At 33.1% G+C, this 25899-nt stretch overlaps 2 protein-coding genes and 1 long non-coding RNA gene across 3 annotated transcripts in view; 2 read left to right on the forward strand and 1 right to left on the reverse strand.

The window, feature by feature from the left end:
• Positions 1 to 25899, forward strand: part of LOC111044532 — a 34831-nt gene that overhangs the window by 2510 nt on the left and 6422 nt on the right. Inside the window, exons 3-5 of the long non-coding RNA XR_002605646.2 lie at positions 6335 to 7378; positions 9599 to 9705; positions 10401 to 10445. This is a non-coding gene — a long non-coding RNA (uncharacterized LOC111044532). The remainder of the gene's footprint in view (positions 1 to 6334; positions 7379 to 9598; positions 9706 to 10400; positions 10446 to 25899) is intronic.
• Positions 1128 to 24480, reverse strand: LOC111044531 (serine protease snake). Its single transcript, XM_022329705.2, has 7 exons — positions 23991 to 24480; positions 19873 to 20163; positions 18023 to 18192; positions 17090 to 17196; positions 15017 to 15276; positions 3325 to 3485; positions 1128 to 2036 (listed from the first exon to the last, which is right to left on the reverse strand). Exons 1-7 carry the CDS (start codon positions 24064 to 24066, stop codon positions 1851 to 1853), a joined length of 1251 nt encoding a protein of 416 aa, XP_022185397.2. The 5' UTR covers positions 24067 to 24480; the 3' UTR covers positions 1128 to 1850.
• Positions 10484 to 15027, forward strand: LOC111044529. The gene has a single exon (XM_022329700.2). It carries the CDS (start codon positions 10624 to 10626, stop codon positions 14527 to 14529), a length of 3906 nt encoding a protein of 1301 aa, XP_022185392.2. The 5' UTR covers positions 10484 to 10623; the 3' UTR covers positions 14530 to 15027.

Genomic DNA, 25899 nt, shown 5'->3' on the forward strand with positions numbered 1-25899 from the left:
TGAAATATATTGGATTCCATTGATGAGCGTAAGTTATTTAAAATTTACACTATGAACAGCGAGATACTGTACCTATTGTGTAATTTCTCCTTGTTAAAGTAAAATAAAAGCGATATTGTTAGTTCCACATAATTTAATTTGAGCAACTGAATTTAAAAGACTGATGAAGTCATTTAAATTTTTGTATAGTTATATTCAGGGTTATTGAAGACATGGTCTTGTATTAGACCTTCCCAAATCATGTTGCCTATATTACCTACCATCGTTTCCTTCCCCTATGTATTTTATGTACGTATTACATCGCTATGTAATGTACTCAATGTAAACCATCTAGAAAATTGGGAATTCCCTCTATAAAACATTGACATGAACAATACTCTATATAAAGTCGAATGCTCCTCTATAGATTGCTTACTGTATGTTATCAAATAATTTGAAAGTAAAAGCAATTAATCTTCTCATTACAATTCATTATTGATTCCTTGGCATGATGGTGTTTAACAATTCTGATGGATCTTTAGTCTCAATGCATTTTTGAGTAGGGTAGGCAATGGGTCCCTCATAGTATGTGAAGTTAGTAACAGCTTATCAAACAAAGGGGCGTGAATAATAGGCTACCCACTGTCGAGTTTGGCTTAATAGCATGTTCGGTACAGATTAGCTACAGTTAGTAGAGCAGAAAATGATTATCTTCCACTTGCCTTATTTCCTAATGTTTGAGCTTTTTATTGCTATAATATCGAAATTATAAGTTATCAAATAATGATTATTCTCAAGAAATAAAAATTCAAGTACCATTTTTAAAAATATTTACTCATGAAATGTTGAGACATGTTTTGATATTAAGGCGGGTCTGCACATCATCAGCTGTGCCCGGTCGTCCGGTGGAAAAGGTCAACTTTGGAATAAATGAAGACCAGGTTCACACTATCCTATTCCGTTAGCTTGATTGAACACGTTTACTACAAAGGGTCTTATAATATTAATTTTCTAACGAAAAAAGTTATTTCATATCTGTTTGGTTGCAAAACTCGGTGAGTAAAATAACACCTAATGTGTATTGTTTTTCTATGAAACCTTTAATGAAATGAAAAGCATAATATGGAGGAATAAATTGAAATCGCAACTAGTTTTGGATGTATCTTTATTGATTCACATAATAATTTATTGAAGTTGAATAAAGAATAGTACAGAATATTCTATAAAATAATGCTATTGCTGAAAATAAAACTATTTTGTTGAAAATTTATATCCATGACCATCAACGGCTTCTACAAACGAATATATCACTATACTTGATACATAGAACAAATATATCAAGTTGTATACACAATGCATCTATCCTAATTCTCTTAATGAGAATGACTTAATTCCATGTATAGTATAGTTGATTAAGAAACATCCATTCTGATAAAGAAATAATATGTTACTGAAATTTTCCGAACCCCTTGTGCATCTTTCTTGCGGAAATTGAACATCAATTAATTATAGTACATCTTCAATAAACTATAGTTCTGTAGTTAAAATAATCAATCAAGTGCATGAATCGACTATCTAAACAATTTTCTCAATAATTGATTCTCTCAACATCAAATTATAGTAGCCTACATCTTCAATAAACTATAGTTCTGTAGTTAAAATAATCAATAAAGTGCAGGAATTGACTTTATAATTACCTAATTTTCTCAATTGAGTAGGCTAAAGATTCCAAAATATCAATTTTATGTGACTAACAAATAATTTTATAAAAAATCTTTCAAAGTTGTATACATTCCCGGTGAATTTTGGACTATTATGAATATCACAGGATACAAGCATTTATTTTTCAGGGGATTTTTTCTCGTATTTTATTAGTTGGTGGTTGAGTTTTGCGGCCAGACGATGCTCTCAATCCAGGGCAAGTAGTAGGACACGCGTGTATAGACGCCTGGGGCGCCGGACCCACATTCTCGACGACCAAATGACGTCACGCCTATTACGTTGTACATGCAGTAAGGCGTTGAGAGGGCGTTTTGTAGTGGTCCACCGGAATCTCCCTGAAAATATAGAAAGTATGAATTATTATTTAATATCAATATCATTGAATACAGTGTTGGTAATTGCGGCCTCAGCCATAGCGTCAACGCGGATATAACGTCATTTATTTATAGGTCCCGCCAAAATTATAAGTAATTTACACTGTGAAACTGAAAACCTCAATAAAACGTTAGTAAATCACAAATCCTTTTCTATAACGTCAAGGAAATTGGCCCGAGAAGAATTGAGAGGACTGTTCAGAAGAAAATTACAGACTTCAGATTGTGCTTATAAGTTGTGAATTGTCATTCCCATTTTCGTACTGGGCTCATACTTTAGGTCTTCCGTAGGGCGAAAATGTTTGTTCATAATGTTTGTTCTATTGTCTGTTTCTTAAGGGCTACTTTTAATATAAATAAAAATATAAAAATATTTATAATTTAAATGTTTGTAATTTAAAAGGGTACTGAGATTTATTTTTTATTTATATGTTTGTTCATTTTTGGAGTTTAATTTTTAGATAAGATTCAGTTATACGTGAGTATATGTTGAAGTATGTAATCCCTAATTATTCAACTACCTATATTTGTTGAAACTTAAAAGTAGGTTGCCATATAAAAACTATGTTTTTAATTTTTTCTCGGTTTAAAATAAGGATTCTGAAACCTCATTTATAGTGTCACTCTGATACAGCGTTATTAAATGTGTGGTTCCTTAAATGACGTTATAATCAAGTTCCACTGTATAACATGTCTGACGTTGTATTTTTCAGAAATAGCATGTTGTGTTTTCAAAATAAAAACAAAGGGTTCCTACTATTAGTGATTCCATTTAAAACAATATTTAATGGGTACATAAACTATAGTTCTGTAGTTAAAATAATCAATGAAGTGAAGGAATTGACTTTATAATTAATTTTCTCAATTGAGTAAAGGTTCCAAAATATCAATATTTAATGTGACTTACAAATAATTTTATTAAAAACCTTGCTTCTTGTTGGGGAGTATTTGATCTCCCAGTTGAAGACACAGATTGAAATGATCGCCGTGTTCTTTATAAGTTCTCCTGTTAGAAAGGTGAATACTATAGTCCTACTTCAATCATTTTGATTTTTTAACTATCATAAGTCACCAAAAAGGAACAATTTTCTAACGGAAAAACTATATTTCACTTTTACTTTTGAGATTAGGGTTGAGTAGAGAGGAAATATTGTTTTTGAAATAAATTTGTCGTTATTTACATTGCATGTATCCTTCAAGTTGAGTAATGAGGAAAATATTTATTTTAAAATGAATTCCTAGTCCTTACATTGCATGTATCTTTTTTTCCTTGTAAATCTCCGGCACAAATCATCCTTTCGTCGTCGATTCCCTGACGCAGCTGCCCGCCTTTCGACCAGTATTGCGAGCACTGAGTCTGGTTGATGATGTTCAGTCGCACTTTCAGCAGTTCTGAACTGCTCAGGCCACCTGTAACAAATTTATTGCTTCATTCTATGTTTTTATGCTGATCTAGGACAGAGAAGATCTATTGAACCAGATCAGCAACACAAATACATTCCTATTGAAATAATTGTTGACATGATGGAACATACTAACCACAAAGGTATTGGCCCAAAGCCAAAGTAGCAATACAAATGTACACAGTAGATCCACAGATAATAATAATTATACAGTAGATACCTATTGGAATAATTAGCGTACTACAAAATGAAAAATACTAACTACAAAGAAATGGTGATATGAAGCTTATTGAATTTGATATCTGGATGGAATAAGTATAAATGTAATACCAAAGATTATTTGATTGGAAAGATTCTGTTAATGAACATCCAAACTTGAATAGGTTCTCAGGTAGCCCACACAAGTTGGAAACTTTCCTTTCATGAAATCTCATAGGCCTATTTATAGCTTGGACTCTCACCACTTACTTATTTATCCCTACATGGACATTACTATGCAATTAAGTATAAATTATGATTTCTTGGTAATTCCAGAACTACTAGTTTTCTACTCTAATCTCTGTATTTCCTAGTGGTGGAGGATGAGGATGCTCACATAAAAGGATAAAAAACTAAGGACGCTTATACCTTTTGACAATAATCATTTATCCTTTTAAATAAAGCATATCTTGGAAGATAATTATGATTGAAAAATTTAATTGGTCCTGAATAATTTTCGATCAGTACCGTACACTCTTTTCCTTAACTCATTTATATTGAATTATTTTTTCAAGGCTACAAAGTTGTAGACAATGATGTACCATCTTTTCTTATGTTGGCTAATAAACCACTTGAACATTAGACCCAATTCATACAGAATGAGCGTCGGCGGAGACATGGCGCGGAATTTTGTCCCTTCCAGAAAAAGCTACAGTGCCACGTCTCTTGTGTGAGCATTGGTCCACAATGTAGGAGAAAAGTCTACACCACATCCCTGACCGACGTTCATTCTGTGAAAATTGGGCCTTAGTTTCAGTCATAACAATGAAAATAAATTTACTATAATACAAAAATAATAATATTATAGGATATATTATAATATGTTTATTTTTAAAATAAATCAACTAGAAGTAGGCTACCCTACTATTAAAAAAATAATCATTTATCTTTTATGAACACTGAAATATTGATAACCCTAAAACCAGACGCTACCGTTACTGTACAACTTATTATTATAAGTTATGGTTTTTGAATACACAAGACATTTTATATCAATAAACAAAATTTTAAAATGATGACAATTCTCAATGATGATTTTACAATATTAGCAAACGATCAAAGTCATTGGATACAAGCAGGGTAAAAAGAATCACGGTAGAGCACCTGAATGGTTCAATCCGCTACAAACACTAGGTGAACAGAGTAGAATCTAAATCTCAAACTTTCTTTGAATATAGAAATCTATTAAATTTTCAATATTCAATCATATAGATCAGTGATTCCCGACCCGGGGGCAATCGCACTCTTAGGAGAGCAAACTAAACTGTTGAGGGGGCAAAAAATATACATTAAATAGGCCTATCCAAGGTATCTAGAATACAATGTATTCTCAGAATTTAGTCAACTCTTAGAATACAATGTATTCTAGATACCTTGGATAGGCCTATTTGAAAATTTATACAGTAGGCTATCAATTTCCACACAAAGTCAAGGTCACTGACTGAAGATCAAATTCCATTTCATATTTTCATGTTTTCTAATCGTATTGATATTTGAATGTCAAATCTGTCTTTTTTAGATGGAAGTTGCTGATTATTTCTATTTTTCTCCTCCCAAAATTAAGGATTTATTGAAAACACAAATTGAAATTGTCAACCACTTTTATTATTACACAATATATTTATACTATAACAGAACCTGGTTTCATGGCTTTACCAGCCACATCTTTAGTTTGTTTGTTATACATGTTGTTAAAACAAAGAAGCTGAAGATGTGGCTGGTGAAGCCATGAAAACAGGTTCTGTTATAGTATTGTATAATGATAAAAGTGGTTGACAATTATTTCAATTTGTGTTTTCATTAAGGAAAAGTACCACAACATCAAACACAACACAACTGTAAGGTTAAAATGAATTTATTATATTATTTGTTTAGCCAATGCTGTTATTGACATTTCTTGTTTGTATTTGACTTTTTTGTAATGTTACAAAAATAAAATGAATTTGAATTTTTATAAATAGTGAACTCGTATCAACTACAGTTACTACATAAACAGTAGCTTATGTACCAACAGTAACTGTATATTCAATTACTATTAAGCTGCGGCGTTTCACATCCACCATCAAATTACCTTTTTGTATGAGATATGAAGCCGTTCTCTGACTTTTTTCTCTTATTTCTGCTTTGAATAGTATTTATTAATAATGTGAATATCTTCTGAAAGGTTTGAGATGCCGATATGCGGTTTTCGCCATTCTTTTTTTCCTAAAATTTCATATGATATCATGTATTGCATGACCACCTTTCTATTTAAAAAAATAAAGTTGCATTCAGTATGGCGGATCCAAAATGGCGGACCAGATTTTTGAAGTCATAGTAAAGTGGTATTTTCAATTTGAGTAGGATCCTCAATCACATCCACCGTAAAATAACCTTTGTATATGAGATATTAAGCAGTTCTCGGACTTTTCACCCACTCTGTATAATTGATACAGTAACTGTAGTATCAAGAAGCATGTTATTCCTAAAGGAACTTTTATTTTATGTTATTCCAAAAGCAATTCCCTTAGAAAAATAGTATTAGTTTCACATTGTCATAAATAGAATATAATATGCAATACTAAGGCGAGTTGCGAGGTTTTCGTTTGTGCTTTTCAGTCGTCCACACATGTCGTGCTCAAAAACAAGGCCGACAGCTTCTGTGTTAAATCATAGGAGCGTTCTGACCATTTCCATTTTCAACGACCTGTAGTTGACGTCGATGTAACGCAACGAAAACCCCCCTCCCCTCACCTAGGGATGCAATCGGGTAAATGCATTTTGAGAGAAGCAGGAGCATTTGAGCATGCCTCCACAACAGATCAATACCTGAGCGCCGCGTGATGTATCCATGGCAACATAAACTACAAGATCAGCTGAGTGAGTGTCCTACCTTCTATATCTATACAGAGAGTTTCAAAATGTTCTTCTTCGGGGTTACGAAAATTCACTACAGGAAGGCTATTCCACTTACTTAAATGATGCAGAGGATCAAACATTTTTTTAACATCTATAAAAGTTCATTGGTGACACTTCATACTTCAATACAAAATTCTAGCCCAAACACGCCCTAACATGTCTCTTTCGATAGAGGTGACCGCATTGATTATGCAATCCTTCAGTTCAGCGATATCGTTTGGCATTGGTGGGGTGAAAATCTTGTCTTTCACATAGCCCGATAGAAAGAAGTCACATGTCGTGAGGTCTGGTGATCTTGGTGGCCACAGAAAAAGTTATTGGTCCTCCTCAGACGCGCGTCCTATCCATCCAGCGTCGAGGCAGTCTTGTCTTAAGGTACTGTCGAATCTCGTTATCAAAATGGGCAGGACAACCGTCTTACTGGAAAATGAAGTCATTTTTAATAGCTGAGGCATAAGCGATAATTGCAACATGTCCAGGTTTGTCATGCCGTTTACTGTCGTTTCTGCAAAAAATAACGGCCCATACACTACCATTTGGTGGTAGCCATTTTCTATTTTGTCCACACCTAGCGGGCAAACTGTCAACTAACTGCCCAGTACCTGTGGAAAAGTTTTTTGTAATGCATTTTCGCAGCCCCGAAGAAGATACTCCCTGACATACGGGTTCGGCTTGTTTTGCCTTTGCACAGATTATACATCATTCAACGAAACTGTTGCATCCAAACTATACGCGGATACAAAGGTAATATAGATTGAAATATTCCGTTTTTCAAACAATTTAATTGACAAAGACAGGCAAGCATTGAGATAAATAGGTATCTTATTCCTTCGATCCACGAAGAATTATAAATATAATATGATATTTTATTCTCATTAGGCATTAACTTATTGATTTCCATTTTGAGAGCATTGAAACATGAATAGTAGATTACCTACTTTCATATGTGGGTTTGTGAAGAATGAATTACGCAAATATTAAGAAAAGAAATATTCTGTTTTTAGGATAACAACTATCTCGGGAAATCAGAACCACTTGATGCTGCTATCAAAAACTGCTGGTTGAGGGCTATAATATCAAAGTCCTATATTGTCGCAAGAACATTATCATATTAATATTGCTGTATTAACAATATATATTTGAACTATTAATAATTATTAATTAAGCTACTATTCTCAACGAAGTAAATTATTGATTAATATACTGTACTAATGTATACAGAATACTAATATATTGTTAATAAATTATCAATTCTATATCACAATTTCTAAACGTATATTTTATTCTTCAAGGAAAATATTTTTCATGATTTTATAATTTAAGGGATTAAAATTCAATAATTTAAACGATATTAAATTCAAACTATTTGAAAACAGTGCGGAGAGCTAGAAAAGGGCAGTTATCTGCTTTGTCTAATGACAGACAAGGTTAGCAAACCATTGTTAATCAGGTGCTGACTTTATAACGTGTTAATCTCACCATAGATACACCATAATTTATTCTATTGAAATTTAGATATTTTTTGTATTTTATGATAAGGGCCACATACCCAATACAAAGAGTTGCAAACGAAGATCACTAATAAATAGGCCTACATACATTATTACAACAATACGGTATCAAGAACAGATTGCAGGAAAAAATTGATAATCACAGAAGCACAAATCGATAAATCAACACATAATAAATAGAAAATATAGAAACAAAACAACTATTATAAAGGATTAATAGTGGCAACAGGCATCGATAACAGATAGCTACTCTCTAAAATTGCATAATGCAGATTCATCAATCATGACAAACCAGAGCAAATCTAATATTTTTTGCCTTATACTTGAGTAATTTGTCACATACATATAAGTCGCAATGTACCGTTCTCTAATATCTTGATACACTGCAATTTATTCTATTAATGAAATATGTATCTAGTGACGAAAGTACAAATTCGAGATAAGAATATGTATTCATAGTTAATATTATTGTAATTTAAATTAAGTGAGTTGCGAGATATTTTTTTGAAAAAATTCACTGGAAGCCGAAAAAAAAATTATTGCAGAGGATTATCAAAGATTGCAAATAAGCAGAGGTTTATTAAACGAAGTTTGCAAATATAAAAAAACTGAAAGCATAGAGGGTTATTGGAAAACTTGACATAGTTTTAAATGTGGCTTTCACGAAGATTAGCTTAGAATAATAATGGCTTTTTTCCTTAATCAAGTGGTATAAAACTGTAAATTATAAAACATATGGTTTATCTTCTAGGCCTTAGGGCTATCAATATTATCACCTCAGTACCTATTCTTAGAAATCAAATAACTTAATTTTTTTATAAGGGTGTAGTCACTTAGTTGATTAATTTGAAAATAAATCATTAGATAGATTAGCATTTTGCCCATCATTGACAAAAATGTTGCTCAATGTAACAGTTGGATGCTAAATTGAGTATAAGTCTACATGTAACCGATTGTTCACATAGGCGAATCTGTAACTCTCTTTTTTATATAAATTCAATAAATCAAATTTTACCCTGGTTTTACGTTCCAATAACCCCCCCCCCTGGTTCTGTTACCATTACTCAGAACTATAATACTGGTCCTTTTTTGTAGTGTTTATTGTATTTTTTTGTCTAGTACTGTATTGCACTTTGTTGAATATTTTGTATTTGTATTTCTGACATATTCTGACATTATAATTATTCAGAATAAACTTCTAGAAAAGTACCACGGGCTATAAAGCCCAAAACTGTTCCAATTCTAATTTATACAATAGTCAGACATAAAAATTAGACTACTGTATATGAAAAATAAAATTATACTACAATACACATAAAAATTCAATTCATTTTGCTGGCTGAAATCAATCATTGAACGCTTTCGCCCTTATAAAGGCAATTAATCAATCAATCCGTTACATCATAAATATGTCTTACTATCAATGTTGCTCTTATGTCATATTCTTTTTCAGTATCCAAACATCTTGGTGAAGGATTACATATATTTATCCTTTTGCTGAAGATCAACCATTTACCTCGAAATGCGTCCAGATGCGAATTTACAAAACATATATTTTATGTGAGTAAAATAATTGTCAAATTATTGTATATGCATATCATAATTTTGTTTTATGATGAATAATTAGGATATTAGGATGGAATAACAGTGTAAAGATTGAAAACACGAAGTAAACTTGAGTTACAGTACTGGAAAACTTTCAGTGACTGTGCCAGCTTCCTCAACCAAACTAGACTGTAAAGTCCAGTTGATTGTGTAATCTGTAGGTACACTGTTATTCTTTCCTGATTTATTTATTTATCTAATAAAATTGACTTCGTGTCCTGTCCTGTGTGGCGCCGACTATTCTGGAAAACGTCTCTAGTGTGTCTCGGCCAAAAGGTGTTTCTTTGAACAAAGGAAGAGGCGTTGTATTTTGGGTTCAGCATCTAACATAATATGTCAATAATTTTCAATACCGTACTTCATCATTTCCTTGTTCAGTAATTTTCAATGCCTTTCATTAATTTTCATCACTTCGTCATTTCAGTGTTCAACTATCGTAATTTATAATTGATTGTTCTATTCTGAAGTGGAACTTTCAGATTGTTTGGTGTGAAAATCAATATGGACATAACCTATTTGGGCTATTAATTTGAGACAAAATTAAGAAATTTAGAGAAGTTTTGGGCTATAGCCTGTTCTTTGTTTTCCGAATATTATTTGTTTGCTTAATTCAATAAATATAAAAAAATTAATACTCCTTTTGTTTGCAGGTGTTGGTTGAAATTCCACTGATCCAGCCATCTTGAGGATATTGGGTAACAGCAAACTGATATTAGTATTTGTTTCACATTATCAAGCTAATTGGATATTACACAAGCCTTCATTCTTGTATCTTGGATTAGCCTAAATCAGTTCAATAGGTACTTCAAGTATGGCCACATTTTCAAACCTTTGTCTCTTGTATCTTGGATAAATCAATTAAATATTCCAAGTATGGCCAGCACTTTCACAAGCCCAGAAGAGCTGTCCGATTGGGAAATGATTGACTTGAGTCATGAGGAGATCATGAAGGCTCTGAATCAACCTCTTCAAAAACCTTCAATCGAAAAAATCTGTCATCTGACTTGTTTGGTAATCGCTGACAAAGTTCCAAGCGAATTTAGTAGTATAACGGATACAATAGAACTTGGCTCAATAGCAGACAAATTGCACACTACTTATTGCCCACTACATGATGACAAATCAACTGAATTATCTCCCTCCAATCAATCAGAGCCCATCTCTTCGACATCATCAACTACACATGAAAAAGTCCCAGAAATGTTGCATGCAAAACTGGAATTATTATCTCCTCCCAATCAATTGAAACCCATCCCTTCGACATCATCAACTAATCATGTAAAACCCTCAAAAATGTTGCATGAGGAGCTAGATTCGAATCATGGGGAGGTTTCAAACACTACAGAGAATTTGAGTTCTAGAATAAAATCGCTGGGTAGATTCAATGAATGCATTTTCTCGAGCTTTGATACTACTCGATATACAGATATCCGAGACTTTGGTTTGGTGTATTTAGGAAAAGCTCTTGAAGTAAAACCCCAGAAGTTGACTAATCTTTCCCTCAGAGGAAATTTGGTTACAAGTGAATTGCTCATTGAATTTTTAAAATACTTACCAAAATCTGAAATTTGTTCTCTTGATTTACCAAAAGTAGTTGAACAGAGCCCAGACAAATACAGAGACCAGTCAAGAGCAGAGTTATGTGAAATCCTACCTGAAATACCTTATCACTTGGGAGATAATTTAGTCTATGATGAAGATTACTTAGATGATGATTATGAAGGTGATCGAATTCCTTGGCCAACCATCCTATTAACCAGAAATGTGTTATCTGATTATGGATATTTCAATGCTGCTACTGCTGCTGATGATAGAGATGATGATGATGATGATGATGATGATGATGATGACGATGATGATGATGATGATGATGGTGGTGGTCATTATAATGGAACTAAATATGATAAGAAAGTTCATAGAAATTGGTTACAAAATCTTGCAACAATATTGAAAGACACCAAAATGAAATCCCTAGTTTTAAATGATAATGTCATCAACTTGGAAATGCTTTCTAGTTCACTAGTTGGCTCACAAATATCCTATCTTGGTCTAAGAGCATGTAAAATAAAAGATGATGGTTTAAAATGTTTGGCAAAAGTTTTGAATGATACAAAACTCACCTCCATAGACTTGAGTAACACTGCATTGGACTGTGGGAGATTGAAGATGCTTGTAAACGGTTTAGTAGGGACAACTATTACAACGCTGAACCTAAGCTCAAATAAAATAGGTGTTGAGGGACTTAAATGTTTGGGTGGTGTTTTGAAAAACACAGCAATCACAACCATTGATCTCAGTGAAAATATGTTAAGCTATGAATGCATACAAGTATTTGCACCTTATCTTGTGGGTTCAAATATTACTTCTCTAAATTTGAGGAGAAACCAGATAGGCGATGATGGTCTGAGATGCCTAGCAAATGCTTTGACGAATAAGGACACAAATATAGAATCTATCGATTTGGGATCAAATGATCTGTCTGATTTGCAAACATTGACAACTTGTTTGTTGAATACGAGAATCACATCACTAGGTTTGAGTGGAAATTATCGATTTCTTTCAAATAGCCCAAGTGTCTTTGACGATTTTTTTAAACAATTGACGAAGACCACCTCAATTGACCTCAGCAAGTGTTTTTTGCATTGCAATGATTTGGAACTGTTGTCATCGGGCTTGGCTAATTCAAACAATACGTCACTCAAGTCACTTAACCTTAGTAAGAATGAAATAAAAGAGGATGGTATTAGTTTTCTGATTGATATCTTGAAGAAACATAAAATTACTTACCTGGATATCAGTTATAACTGCGGTGATCAACTAGGCCTATGTTCAAAATTATTAACATGTTTAAATCAAACCAATGTAGAATCTCTAAAATTAGAGGAAAATGAGATGGATTACGAGAGTTTAGAAAAAGGTTTGGTGGGCTCTAGCGTTAACTCAATTAATCTTGGTTACTACCCATACCGAGTCGGTCTCAGTCATCATCAGAAATGTGCTAATTTCTTTGCAAGTTTGAAATTGAATTCAAACATCACTTCACTGAATTTAGATGGCAGTTATCATTCATACCCTGTTTTCAAAGAAATGGTTTCTGTTCTTGAATATACATCGATCACCTCACTCAGTCTTAGAAAGTTTACTTCAGACTGCAATACGTTGACAGATCTGTTATTGTGCCTGCCGGATACAAAAATAACAACACTCAATCTCAATGGAAGCACGATTTGCGGTAATATATTTTATTTGGCTTCTGTTCTGCAATTTACTAGCATTACTTCTCTTGACCTAAGCGATTGTGAAATTTTCGAAGGAAATCATATTAGTGAGGTTCAAAACAAGATTGACTCAAACGATTCCTCACTTACTTTGACAGATAGTAGTCTGTGCTTTTTCAGTGTTTGTTACTTGGCACGTCAACTATGTCAAACAAAATTCAATAAACTCAACCTATGTGGTAATAAAATGGCATACAATGCTATGAAATATCTTTCTCAGGGACTGTTGGGCTCACAAATTGTTGAACTCGATCTGAGTTCCACCAAAGTAGATAGTTTTGGCGTCTACTATCTAGCTCAAGTGCTTAGACACACTCGGATATCATCATTAAATTTATCACAGAATGAAATTTCCTGTACGGGTATCAGGCATTTGACAGATGGTCTTGTTGGCTGTCAAATGAAATCACTCGATTTGAGTGAAAATCGTATTAAGGATGAAGGTGTCCAACATTTGGCTCAACATCTTGCAAATAGGCCTACTGGCATTTCTGAAATAAATTTGCGTAGAAATTTGATTAGAAGCCAAACAGCATATCAGTTGTTCAACATTGTGAAACAAAAAAACACGAATGAAATTAGAAAGAATGTAACAAAAGTTCACCTTGATATTATGAGCACCAATCTGATTAGTTACATGGGTTTATTCAAATATTCAGATTGCATCGTTGAAATTTTTAAACCATGTTCCAGATCAGAGGATGTTAATTTTGTAATTGAGAATACCTATCAAAAACTGGGTATAACAAAATTGGTTTTGAAGGGCGAAAGTTTTGAACATTTGTTGGGAACATTTGACAACATGAGCATCACAGAATATGAACACCACTTCAGCAAAAGACCTGTCCTGTCCCCCAATCTTGATATTTCATCATTTTGGACAATAGTTAATTACATACCTCCCATACTTTTGAATAGCAATATTGCTGTACTCAGTCTGAATTATATCAATTCTATAAGACCGATGGAACAAAATGAATCGATTTTGAAAGTGAAAGTCATTTCACTAAAATTGCTGAGAGAAAAAAGAGCTGACGACGAACAACGTAACAGAACGAGAGAATATTACAATTTGCCGCCAATAGATCACTCCTCAAGCATTGATATACGCTATTTTAAAGCACTGATTTTAAGCAGTAATATTTTTTACCTGGATTTGAGTAATACCAATATAACCTGTTATGATATTGAGATATTGGCTGAATTTTTGAAAGATACCAACATAATTTCTCTGAATTTGAGCAATAATGGTTTGGAAGCAAAAAGTATTGAGTTTTTAGCCAACATTCTTCCTCTAACTCGAATCATATACATAGATTTGCACGGAAATACAATTGGCTATTCAGGTTATGAATACCTTTTTAAAGCAGCACCCAAGTCAAGTGTTTGTTGGCTATCGCTTGCAAATAATAATATTGAAGAAGGATTGCAAGAAATTGTAGAATTATCACCTTTGATTGTGCCACGAGACTATACACCAATCGTGAAATATTATTATTGAGATTATAATTTTTCTAAAAGAATCACTGATATTTCATATCTAAATATCATCCACTTGATTGGAGTTGAATCATGATAATTATTTACATGAATATTATTAGTCTAGCAAATTTTTCTCATATTTTATTACTTGATATTTAGCTGATGATAGCTAATAGCTGAAGGGATTGAGATTATATATGTAAACTGTTTCTATTGAAGTTGTATTTTGAAAAAAATAAATTGAAATTTCAACTGTACCTGACTTGATCAGCACACCTAGCATATCCTCAGTCTTTTGATCAGTAAAGGTATCATATCGGTATCTTTAGAAACAATTCTTGGATAATCCAGCTCATCAGACCTATTGGTCGTAGGCCCAATTTTGTAGTCACATCTTTTTCCTCCGTAACGTAGCTAACACTGTTAAAAGTTCAACAGTATTAGACTATCAGTATTTTCATTTTCAAATAATGAATTAAAATAATGATTGATATATTTTTGCTGACCAGTCCTAGTAAAGCCCCATCCGGTAGCCACAGCCTGTTTCTCGGTGATGTAGCGCACACTGTTGAGACAGGCAGGCCGTGTATATTCATCGAACAGGACGTGCTTCTCGAGGCGATAGAGGGTGATGTCGTTGTAGGGGTCCTCGGCGCGGTAGCGGGGGTGCTCGATGTGGTCTACAATGCGCATACGCTGTGGACGCGCGTCGTCGCTGTCTGACTCTACGTCCAGGTCTCCCAGGACAGCGTAGGCTGGGGCGCCGCTGTAAAACATCAACAATGTTCACAATTGGTCCTACATACCGGACCTGCGCCTAGAAAAAAATGACCGCCGTAGTTGGTGGACTTAAAAACTCATCAAAAACTAACTAATCAGCTGTTTGTGAAGGTCTCAGATTGTCGAGATCTCAGTTCTAGTTCACGTTTAAAATATTAACTGGCCATCAACTACGGCGGACATCTTTGTTTTTTTGTAGGTTCAGGTCAGGTATATAGGTATACAGAAGAAATTGACAAAAACCACAGATTTTATTTCAATCTCTGATAAACTGTTTAGACAATGGTGTAACAATCAAAACCGGTCTTTCTAACTACTGTGTAATGAGGTTATTAGTATTGGTAATTCGGGTTATATTATGTATGGTATTGAGCTGGTATTATAGTAACAATTTATAATGGGGGAATCGCTTGGCTTGCGAGTGGTTAAATTGATCTAACTCTATAACTCATGAGAGAAGGAACTATAATTTAAAAGAATAAACAAAACAGATAATACATTGGAAAACTAAAAAATCGATTTAATATAATTGAAAACTCAAAGTTAAAGTGGAAACTAAAATAGAATATTAAGAATACCTTTTAAATAAACAATAGAATAATAATTACAGGATTTGCCTTCAATAAAAGTATATGAATAATATATTAATAAAATTTATAATACAAGTAACTAACTGAACCAGGAAAATGGTGTCTCGGAACAGAGGGGTAGAGCCGGGCCCGATTATCTGCTGTAGATAGTTCCAGGTCCCGTCCTCGTAACCGACTGCCAAGAGGCATACTTTTTTCAGTCGAATTCTACTTGTCATGAATTTTCACCGTCGTGGACACTTTTAATACAATGGGTACTCTCAGAATGTGAAAATGCATGTCGAATAATCGGGCACATTACAACTGTATCAATGAAATCTGTGGTTTTTGACAACTTCTTGATATTTTTTTTAGTATATTGGTATCTTGATCTCACTCGTATGACTAAGGGTAATCGCATAGTGAGAACTAGAGGTAGATTGATTGATTGAGAAGGTACTTTATTTATGTAGATTATTAGTAATCTATAGATTTTAGTAATTTATTTATGTGGAGGGAGAGGTCGAGGTAGAGATAGAAGTACCTCGATGAAACACAGATACATTTTGTGTAATGGACTCCCGCTTGTTGAGGAGGTCGAGGTGGAGGTTTACCGCGCGGCTTACCCTGAGGTCGAGGACCTCGACCTCCTCACTATATGCGGGCGCCCATAACACAAACTAATTTTTTGTGTTACATTGAGGTACCCCCATCTCGACCTCAACCTCGACTTCTATCTATACCTCCTCACTATGCGGTTACCTTAATAGATTCTAGGCAAGAGTGTTACTAGTAGACACATAGTAAAATTATAATATTGTAATTTCTCAATTAGAAATTATTTTCATTTTCTATAAAAATAAATTATCATAACTTATTGCTCAAGAAGTGAAAAAATCATCATAACATAGTCTAATGAGTGAGGTTCTCTATGATTTCTCTATGTCACGCTGCTTAAGAAAAAATCCTGCATTGTTCTTTACTGATAAAAGCATAAATGGAAAGGAAGATAAACACCTTCCAGAGTAATTTAATATTTTTGTTTGTGATTTGTCATTGAGAAATTTACAAAAAAAAAAATCCTGCATTGTTCATCAATGATATAATAAAGGAAAGAATTGGCTTATACGCGTACGGAATTCAATATTTTTGTTTGTGATTTGCCAGCATTGAGAAACTTACACTTGGACGAAATTATTATGTGATAATAAGTTGATAATTCAGACTTACTATCTTGTTTTTGAGCAATGAGCAGCACTGAGTACAAAATTTTCACTGATGAGAGATCCGGTGCACAGCCATTTGATTGTATTAGAGAAAGTATATCCAAGATTGGCCTGAAAAAATAGATACATCAATCAATTATCGTTAGAACTATTATGGCATTCCACATAACTATGGCATTCCACTATTATATGGCATTCCACTATTATGGCATTCCCCTATTATGGCATTCCACTATTATGGCATTCCTATTAAGGCTGTTCGGTACACTTTTTCAATATAATTGTTAAGATCATTTATAAGAATGAGAAAAAGTGGCAACTGAAATTTTTAAGTGATCAAATAAGCGATGAGTTACGGGTTGTTGAAGTGCTAAGTTTCTAGATTCCGTTTTCTTTTCAGATCATAAACGGTTCCGACTATATTAACAGAGCTTCTCTTAAAAATTCAAAAAATTTATTTTTCCAAACTAAAACATTCTATTCCTCATTTCGTTCATGAATAAAAAAGTAACATTTTTTGTAGATTCTATAACTTGTTTATTTTGGCAGAAATCGCGAAAAAACGCATATTAGAACAAAGTCAATGATATACTGAATGTATTGAAAAAACTCATGGAAAATTCGAAACCGTTTATGATCTGGAAAGAAAACGGAGTTAGCACTTTCAACAACCCATAACTCGCTTATTAGATCACTCTTATAATGATCTTAACAATTATATTGAAAAAGATTATCCAATTTAAATAAAAAAAGTGTACCTAACAGCGTTAAGGTACAATTATTATTTCTACCATATTCTTCAGAAAAATTTCAAAGTTCTTTGCAAAATATTAGAAAAGTGTCAATTGTATAATAATTCTACTAGTATATTATAATAAGTCTCGTTCACTTTGATTATCAGATGTCCTTTATAATAAGTGTGGTGTACTGTGTTTACCTGATGTGGAAACTCTCTAGGACTAGAAGGCTTTCCACCAATGATGAGCGCCTTTTCTGTGATGCCGCATGTGTTCTCTAGGCTTTCTTCATCCTTTTCCTCTTCGAGCTCCAAAATCAAAGGCTTGTTCTTCCTTGGTTGGAATACTGAGCGGGCGTATTCGTAGCACTCTGAAAATCATTCACATATCTCAAAGCCCAACCTATGCCTTTTGTTAGAAATACAGGAGTATGAGAATAATTTTCACTGTTTTACTCTAATCAACAGGAATGTACCTATTGAATCGAAGATATAGACCAAGTTACTGTATTAGAAAAACGGAAGCCACCCTTCGGTTTCAAATCGGCATCGCTTACTAATTAGCATAGAATAAACAATCTACGTTTTAAACGTTGTATACGTTTTCTCGGCTTTTAGGTTTAAATTAGAACCGTATATAATTCATTTTAAATATTTTATTGATAATTCCAAAGTTCTTAGCCTAATAAACCAATAGATACAATTGATTTCTTATTTTTCAGTTTGTAAACTAAAAGACTAGATTTTTATAAGTATATCATTTAACAGTATTTTAAGTTTATAGTTTGATTCAAGCAAACTAGGTTCTAAATCTCGCTTGAAAAATCTGTATTCATTGGAACTCTGCATTAATATGTTAAATTCATAAGATACTGTAATCTAATTTCTTAAAAAAAAACTCTCTCACCTAGCTAGATAAAGATTTAATTATAACTGAAATTTTATTTTGAAATCTTTTTTATAATAATTTTGATCTATCAACATGCAATAAACAAAATATTTTATTTTCAAACATGTTTCTATAAGGCTGGGTTTAGACTGAACGACCATAGAGCTAGAGCAAGAATAATTCTTGAGCATGAAAAACATAGAAACAGCCCGAAATAATATGACAAATTATGTCTCCAAACGTGTATGAATCCAATATTAGTTCTCATTGCTTAGAGATTTCAAACTAGGGCTTTTAGGGCTTTATACAGATCAATCTTATCAATTTATTTATCAATCTTTGTTCAGAATAAAAGCTTTCGCTCGTTTGGTCTAACCGCAAAGTAAATAGCATGAACAAAGTAAAGAGGATAAGCAAATTAGAAAACATAAACAAAGTAAAGAACATAAGCAAAGCGAAGAACATAAAAAAAGTAAAGAACATAAACAAATTAAAGATCATAAACAAAGTGAAGAGCATAATCAAAGTGAAGAAAATGAACGAAGTAAAGAAAAAAAGAGTTCCTATTCTTCTGTGGTCTAACTCAAGCCCAATAGTTTTGATATACAAGAATGCTATAAACTACCATTTATTGGCAGTATTTATAACGTTCTATGATAAGCGAAAGCAATCTATTTATTTCTGTATTGATGTTTTCATATTGAAAATTGATATCGATACTCGCTGGCAGCATTCAAACTTCGGTTTTGCAGGCAGCGCCAAATGTGCTATTTTGATTTATTTAATCATTCAGGATTACACAACTCACAGAAAAGTAGCACAGGCTTATAAGCCCAAAACGGTTCCAATTCTAATTTATACAACAGACCAAATGTAGCTAGGTTATGTGTCACTCAACATTCTTCGATTACGGTACACACTCAATTTACAATTCAAAACACACAAAAATCTTTTTTGAATTACTTCTAAATTAAATTAAATCAGATTAACAGAGTTACTTTTCGTTTATATTTAAAGATTGATTTTTTTAATCAACTTATTATTATTATTATTTTAGATTATCAAATTCAATAGAACTATTATTCTTATTCTATTATTTTTATTATGGTGGAATAAAATTTGATTCAAGGAAAAAAACAATGATAACCCTGATCGAACTTACTCTGTAGACTGATCCTTGCGTTGGGCGGTGGCGTGGGGGGTTTGGTTGGCTTGACCAGAGGCCGCCTTGCGGTTGTGGTGGTGGTCCGCGGTGTGGTGCGCCGTGTGGGCGCCATTGTGGTCGACGTCGACTGCTTCTCGGCGTCGCTCGGCTCGCAGCACACCACAACTGACGAACCGCTGAATCCGCACATTTCCGGCCGCTTCTGTTTGATCACACGCAGCGCCGACGCACAGTTCTCCAGCCGCTTGCACGTCCATTCCACCTCATCTACCTCCTTGCAAACGTCATCTGTCAATTTATTCATATCAATATTTCAAATCATGTTCACTCAGTTATCAATTGTTAATCTATAATATAATAACGAAAAGAATTGACTTATACACGTACGGGATAGGAAATTCAGGAATGACGCATCATCACGTCTGAACAACTATAATGATAATAATAATAATAATAATAATAATAATAATAATAATATAATAATAATAATAATAATAATAATGATAATAAACCCATGTTCTAGAGCAGGTGTAGTAGTAATACATTGAATGCAGAGTGGAGTTGCAAATAGATTGGGTAAGGGAGCTCACATATTATTCGAAATTATGTTTTCTACAGGGTGATTCTTAATTATGGTAAAATAATTTAATACTTGATAGTAGAAGTGAATATAAGAAAAAAAGTTCTTATAAACATATATCCATAAACGCTTCATTAGCGAGCTATACAGAGTGAAAGATTTCGCCCGGAATTCAGTTCCTCTGGTGAAATACACCGACGCTGAATTGTTTGGCGACTAGTTCTTGGAAAACTTATGCTGGATTCCTATGGAAAAATATCTGAAAAATTGAATAAAACTAGTCTGGAAGCTGTAGTGTGAGTAGTTTTTGACAAAAAAGTTGAAATATGCAAAAAAATCTAAGTAGAAAAACACAGACTTCTACGTTTGATGCCTAATAACTTTCTTTAATGACCAGTAAACAAATAATTTTTCGCAATAAAAATTGTAGAGAATTCAATTCTGAGAAGAATCATGTAAGCTGTGTAAACTAAATTTGAATAAAAGTTGAATAAAATGTATTATTATGTAGTACATTACACCACAAAAATTTACTGTTTTATGAGGAGAGAGCTAATAACTCATAGGTTGTAGCTGCTTGCAAATAAAATATTCGGTTTTTATGAAAAGTTTGATTCTTATATGAATGTAACATATCTAAATGACATTTAACTTATACCAAAAGACTAAAGATGATGTTCAAAGTGACCTCCGTTGTTCTGAATGCATATGTTCAGACGTCTTCTCATCGATTGTCGGACCCGTTCAAATATTCCAGGAGTCTGCTTTATCATTTCTATTCCGTTCAAAATCCTTAATCGGAGTTCTTTAATGGTATCAATCGGAGTATTGTATGCCAAGGTTTTCAAGTGTCCCCAAAGATAAAAATCCAAAGGATTTAAGTCTAGTGACCTAGCTGGCCATGGTACTGGCCCACCTCGGCCTATCCATTGATTTGGAAAGCTGTGATTCAGGTGTTCACGAACAGCAACACTGAAGTGTGCTGGAGCTCCATCATGCATAAACCAAATGTTTTGGCGCAACTGAAGAGGTACATCTTCAAATAAGATGAATAGCTCCTCTCTCAAAAAGTTTAAGTAGATTATGTCATTAAGCCTGAGAGGAAGCTCGAACAGAAGTAGACGATCTCCTATGATTCCTGCCCAAATGTTTACTGAAAACTGATGTTGTGGAGATTGGGATTGATGGCATGAGGATTCTCATCTGCCCAAATATGTTGGTTGTGGACGTTAACGATAGCTGTTCTTGTAAAGTGTGCCTTGTCGGTAAATAAAACGGTTGTTAAAAAGTTTGGGTTAACAAGTGTTTCTAAAAACCATCGGCAAATACCAGCACGGGGAATACAGTCTCGTGGCAATAGAGTATGAACTTTCTGGAGGTGGTATGGATGTAATTGTTGCTCTTTCAGTATCCTCCAAATAATAGATTGATTGACATTAAACTGCACTGACAAAAAACACAGCGCGGTTACAGTAGGCATAACTTACAGTTTGTTGTTTTGTTCAACAGTGAGCTAAAAAATTCTGGAAATAACTTTCAGCTGATAATTTCTTTTGAATATTTTCTTATTTAAAACAAAATAAATCAGCTGTTCTGGAACAGCTGTTATTTAAATCCATGTTTTATTTGCAATCAGCTACAACCTATGAGTTATTAGTTCTCTCCTCATAAAACAGCAAATTTTTGCGGTGTAACGTACTACATAATAATACATTTTATACAACTTCTATTCAAATTTAGTTTGCACAGCTTACATGATTCTTCTCAGAATTGAATTCTCTACAATTTTTATTGCGAAAAATTATTTGTTTACTGGTCATTAAAGAAAGTTATTAGGCATCAAACGTAGAAGTCTGTGTTTTTCTACTTGGATTTTCTGCATATTTCAACTTTTTTTTGTCAAAAACTACTCACACTACAGCTTCCAGACTAGTTTTATTCAATTTTTCAGTTATTTTTCCATAAGAATCCAGCATAAGTTTTCCAAGAACTAGTCGCCAAACAATTCAGCATTGGTGTATTTCAGCAGAGGAACTGAATTCCGGGCGAAATCTTTCACTCTGTATAGCTCGCTAATGAAGCGTTTATGGATATATGTTTATAAGAACTTTTTCTTATTTTTACCTCTACTATCACGTATTAAATTATTTTACCATAATTAAGAATCACTCTGTATATTATGTCTTCCAGTTGTTGTGATCCAGTTTTTAAAGGCGCATTTAAATTTTCTTGAGTTTTCTATTATCTTGCTGATGTGTACAGGAAGTAAATTGTGGAGTTTTGGTGCTAGGTGGTTGAAGTATTGGACTGATCAACTTGCAATTTTGCATATATAATAAAATAAAGAATTGACTTTTACATGTAGGGGAAAGGAGATTCAGGAATGACGCATCATCACGTCTGAACTGATCAATTTTGCATATAGATTCTCAATTTACCGAGGATGTTGATAGGCCTATATTAAATTCTTCTAGATTTCAGCAGGTCAAGTTATTTATTAGACCCTTATGCGGAGCACGGGTTAGCTGCTAGTCGTTAAATAAAATGGTAGGCTACTTGATATATTATTGTATTTCATCACTTTCCATGCCATTTGAAAATTTAATATTCAGATTATCCTATGTGTCATTGTAGTGTAGGCTAAGGCTGGAAAAAGGACTCCGTTTTTAAATTATTGAGACTCCAAATTATTGAGCGGTACCATTCTGAGAAAGCGGCTTCATAGAAACTAACAAGTAATTGAAAACATGGTCTCATTCAAATTCCAGTTTCGGCCAGGAAGTTTAGTATTCATAAAAATGATGAGATACTATTTAAATAAGTTATTGTCATGGCGAGCCATAATTTGGCAGTCAATCCGGTCTAGAAGCTTTCAATGGCTTTCTAGATCTTTCAACCCATATTAACATATAGATTGGTGTTCCATGAATATATTTACTACTTTAATCCCATTGTACTTTAGCTTTAATAACTCCGATCTACAAAGTACCGGTATTTTCCAGTTCAAGTTAACTTGAAGCATAAAAAACCTCAAAATAGTAAGGTACGTCAAACTAAAAACTTCAAAGTACCTTTCAAAACTGTTAGGTACTAAAGAAATACTGCCGTTTTCAATTAAGCTATTAATACCTGTTCTTGTAAATTGATTCGATTGAAATTATAGACTCCGGACATAAATTTGTATTGTTTAAGTCTCGATTGATATTACATATAGTTATTGAGAGAATAATGAAATGCATAGTTTTTTATTATTACTTCATTCCCTGCTGATCTAGGCTTTTATAATAAAGGGATAATTAAAGTAGTGTCTTTCTTGCTCTATAGTTTTGAATTGGGTTTATTGACCGAGCGAAGTGAGGTCTAAGATTCAAGTCGACGGTTTGCATTTCTCTTAATGTTTAAATGTTCAAATGTTTATATGTTGCGCATTTACGCGGTAATAGATTTTCATGAAATTTGATAGGTATGTTCCTTTTTTGATTGCGCGTCGACGTATATACTATTTGAATTAGTTTAGCGTTTTTCAATAACTCACCTTCAAACAAATTCAACTGAGCACTTCCACTAAAAACAAAAAAGGTCAGAATTATAAACGAAATTTTCAGTTCCATAGTTCCAATTTTCGGCTCACTTGTGTTGCCTGGTACACACTAAATATCCAATCACGTTATTTGTTCTCAAATTACTATTGATAAGTAATAAAAAATAATAAATTTGGAGGAAGGTAGTCAGAATCTCTCTGTTGAATCCAAGAAGCAGCAAAATGTAATAATCAAACAACATAAGATTCTAACACCAGCCAAGCCGCAACACTTGTGTAAAAAGAATACTGAAAGATTATTTTCCTTACATTCTTACCGCACAAACACAGTTATCCTTCTATTTGGCCAATAAGAAACTGATAAAGAGCTTGTTTGAATCGTTGTATGATATTAGTGCTAGGAACGGATGAGGTGGGGTGGGGTACAAAGGTTTTCAGATATATCATGTTGTGGTAGGGAACCGCCAAACTGGTTTCGCGATATCATCTCTCTTCCGAGCTTCTTTCTCAATCATTCGCTCTCTTTTTCCAGTTGATGAGTTGATAATACCAGGAAAAGATTGCTCCTTCACGCATTTAATGCATTTTGATGAACTGTGCAGAGAATCTCACCCATAAATCTTTGCTGGAGAACATATCGGGCGCATAATTGGAAGGATGATATCGAGGCGAAATGGAAGTTTTATGAGGAAATTAGTATATTGGAAAATAAATAATATGAAACCTTCTTGGGATATTCTAAAGTAGAAGGAAGATTTTCAGTGCGTGAGGTAACTCTTTAATAATAATCATGAATGAGAAATGATGCATGAGTGTAATTTGAATTCTGAGTAAATCCATTCTAATGATAGAATACTTATATGCATAACGAATACTTATTACCTACTAATTCATTAATAAATTACATTATTTATTGTTATTCATGAAATCATAAATAATAATAAATTTGCTCCTTTTGGATAGAAAAAGTGACATGACTTGAGGAAACTAATTATTTTCGAAAATTATAAACGATAACGATGTATTCTGAGAGATTTTTTTATGTATTTACGTAATATTGTAGAATATATTTTTTATTTAAAGTTAAAAACGTAATTTTGAATGTAATTAGCAAACATTTGAGAATATTGATGCATACAATGCTACTGGCCTCTTCATAACTTCTTGTTTCAGCTATTTATAAAAATAAGTATAATGTAGTTGTTTGTTTTTAAACAATATTTTGGTACTTGTGAAGCTATGGATTTTTAAGAAATGTAAGTCCAAGTTCAAAAGGTGAAGTTATTTTTCGGAAGAACACAAGATTTCATATTGAATTTTACAAAATATTTCCTGCTTCCCAATTAAGAAGTAACATGATATGGTTTTAAAGAGCTAGCTTAGCATGTTAATGAGTAATTAAGTTTTTTATAACTTTTATGAACCAAATAAAGTTGTTATTTTCAGCTACATTACTACCTTCATCAAGCGAAAAGCGAACTATAAATTATGTTTAATTTAAAATATTCACTAGATACGCATTCTATTCTCATATTAACACCTTTGATAAAATTTTATAATTTTTCGGAGAAGCCATAGCTATTTTCCTGTAGTAACTAGTTTAGAATACCCTGTTTTGATATCAGGTTTTGGAAAGTCCCACCGTTATTCTTCTTGAAACTGAATGTTTAAAAACCAGAACATTAGAGAACCAGCTTCTATGATGATTGACTTAAGTACATTCAGTCTCTTTATAGCATAGATGTAACTAATATTATATCAATAAAATTGAAATCTCAAAAATAAAATATCAATGATTTGAGTTACGGTACTTAAAACTACAAATAAGTAATAACTAATTACTTGAAAGAATCTTATATCTTATGATAAGAACCATTTTTTAAGATTGTATGACAGCTTCCAT

Source organism: Nilaparvata lugens, chromosome 4 (genome assembly GCF_014356525.2).
Source record: "Nilaparvata lugens isolate BPH chromosome 4, ASM1435652v1, whole genome shotgun sequence".
Taxonomy (NCBI): domain Eukaryota; kingdom Metazoa; phylum Arthropoda; class Insecta; order Hemiptera; family Delphacidae; genus Nilaparvata; species Nilaparvata lugens.

What these genes read in the sequence shown, in the direction of transcription:
- LOC111044529 (XM_022329700.2), top strand. Translation starts at nt 10,624, where the DNA reads ATGGCCAGCACTTTCACAAGCCCAGAAGAGCTGTCCGATTGGGAAATG.
- LOC111044531 (XM_022329705.2), bottom strand. Translation starts at nt 24,066, where the DNA reads ATGGAACTGAAAATTTCGTTTATAATTCTGACCTTTTTTGTTTTTAGT. An exon ending in CTAGAGAGTTTCCACATCAG is followed by an intron (nt 17,197 to 18,022) that starts GTAAACACAGTA and finishes CTATTTTTTCAG; the next exon opens with GCCAATCTTGGATATACTTT. An exon ending in GAAAAAAAGATACATGCAAT is followed by an intron (nt 2,037 to 3,324) that starts GTAAGGACTAGG and finishes CTATATTTTCAG; the next exon opens with GGAGATTCCGGTGGACCACT.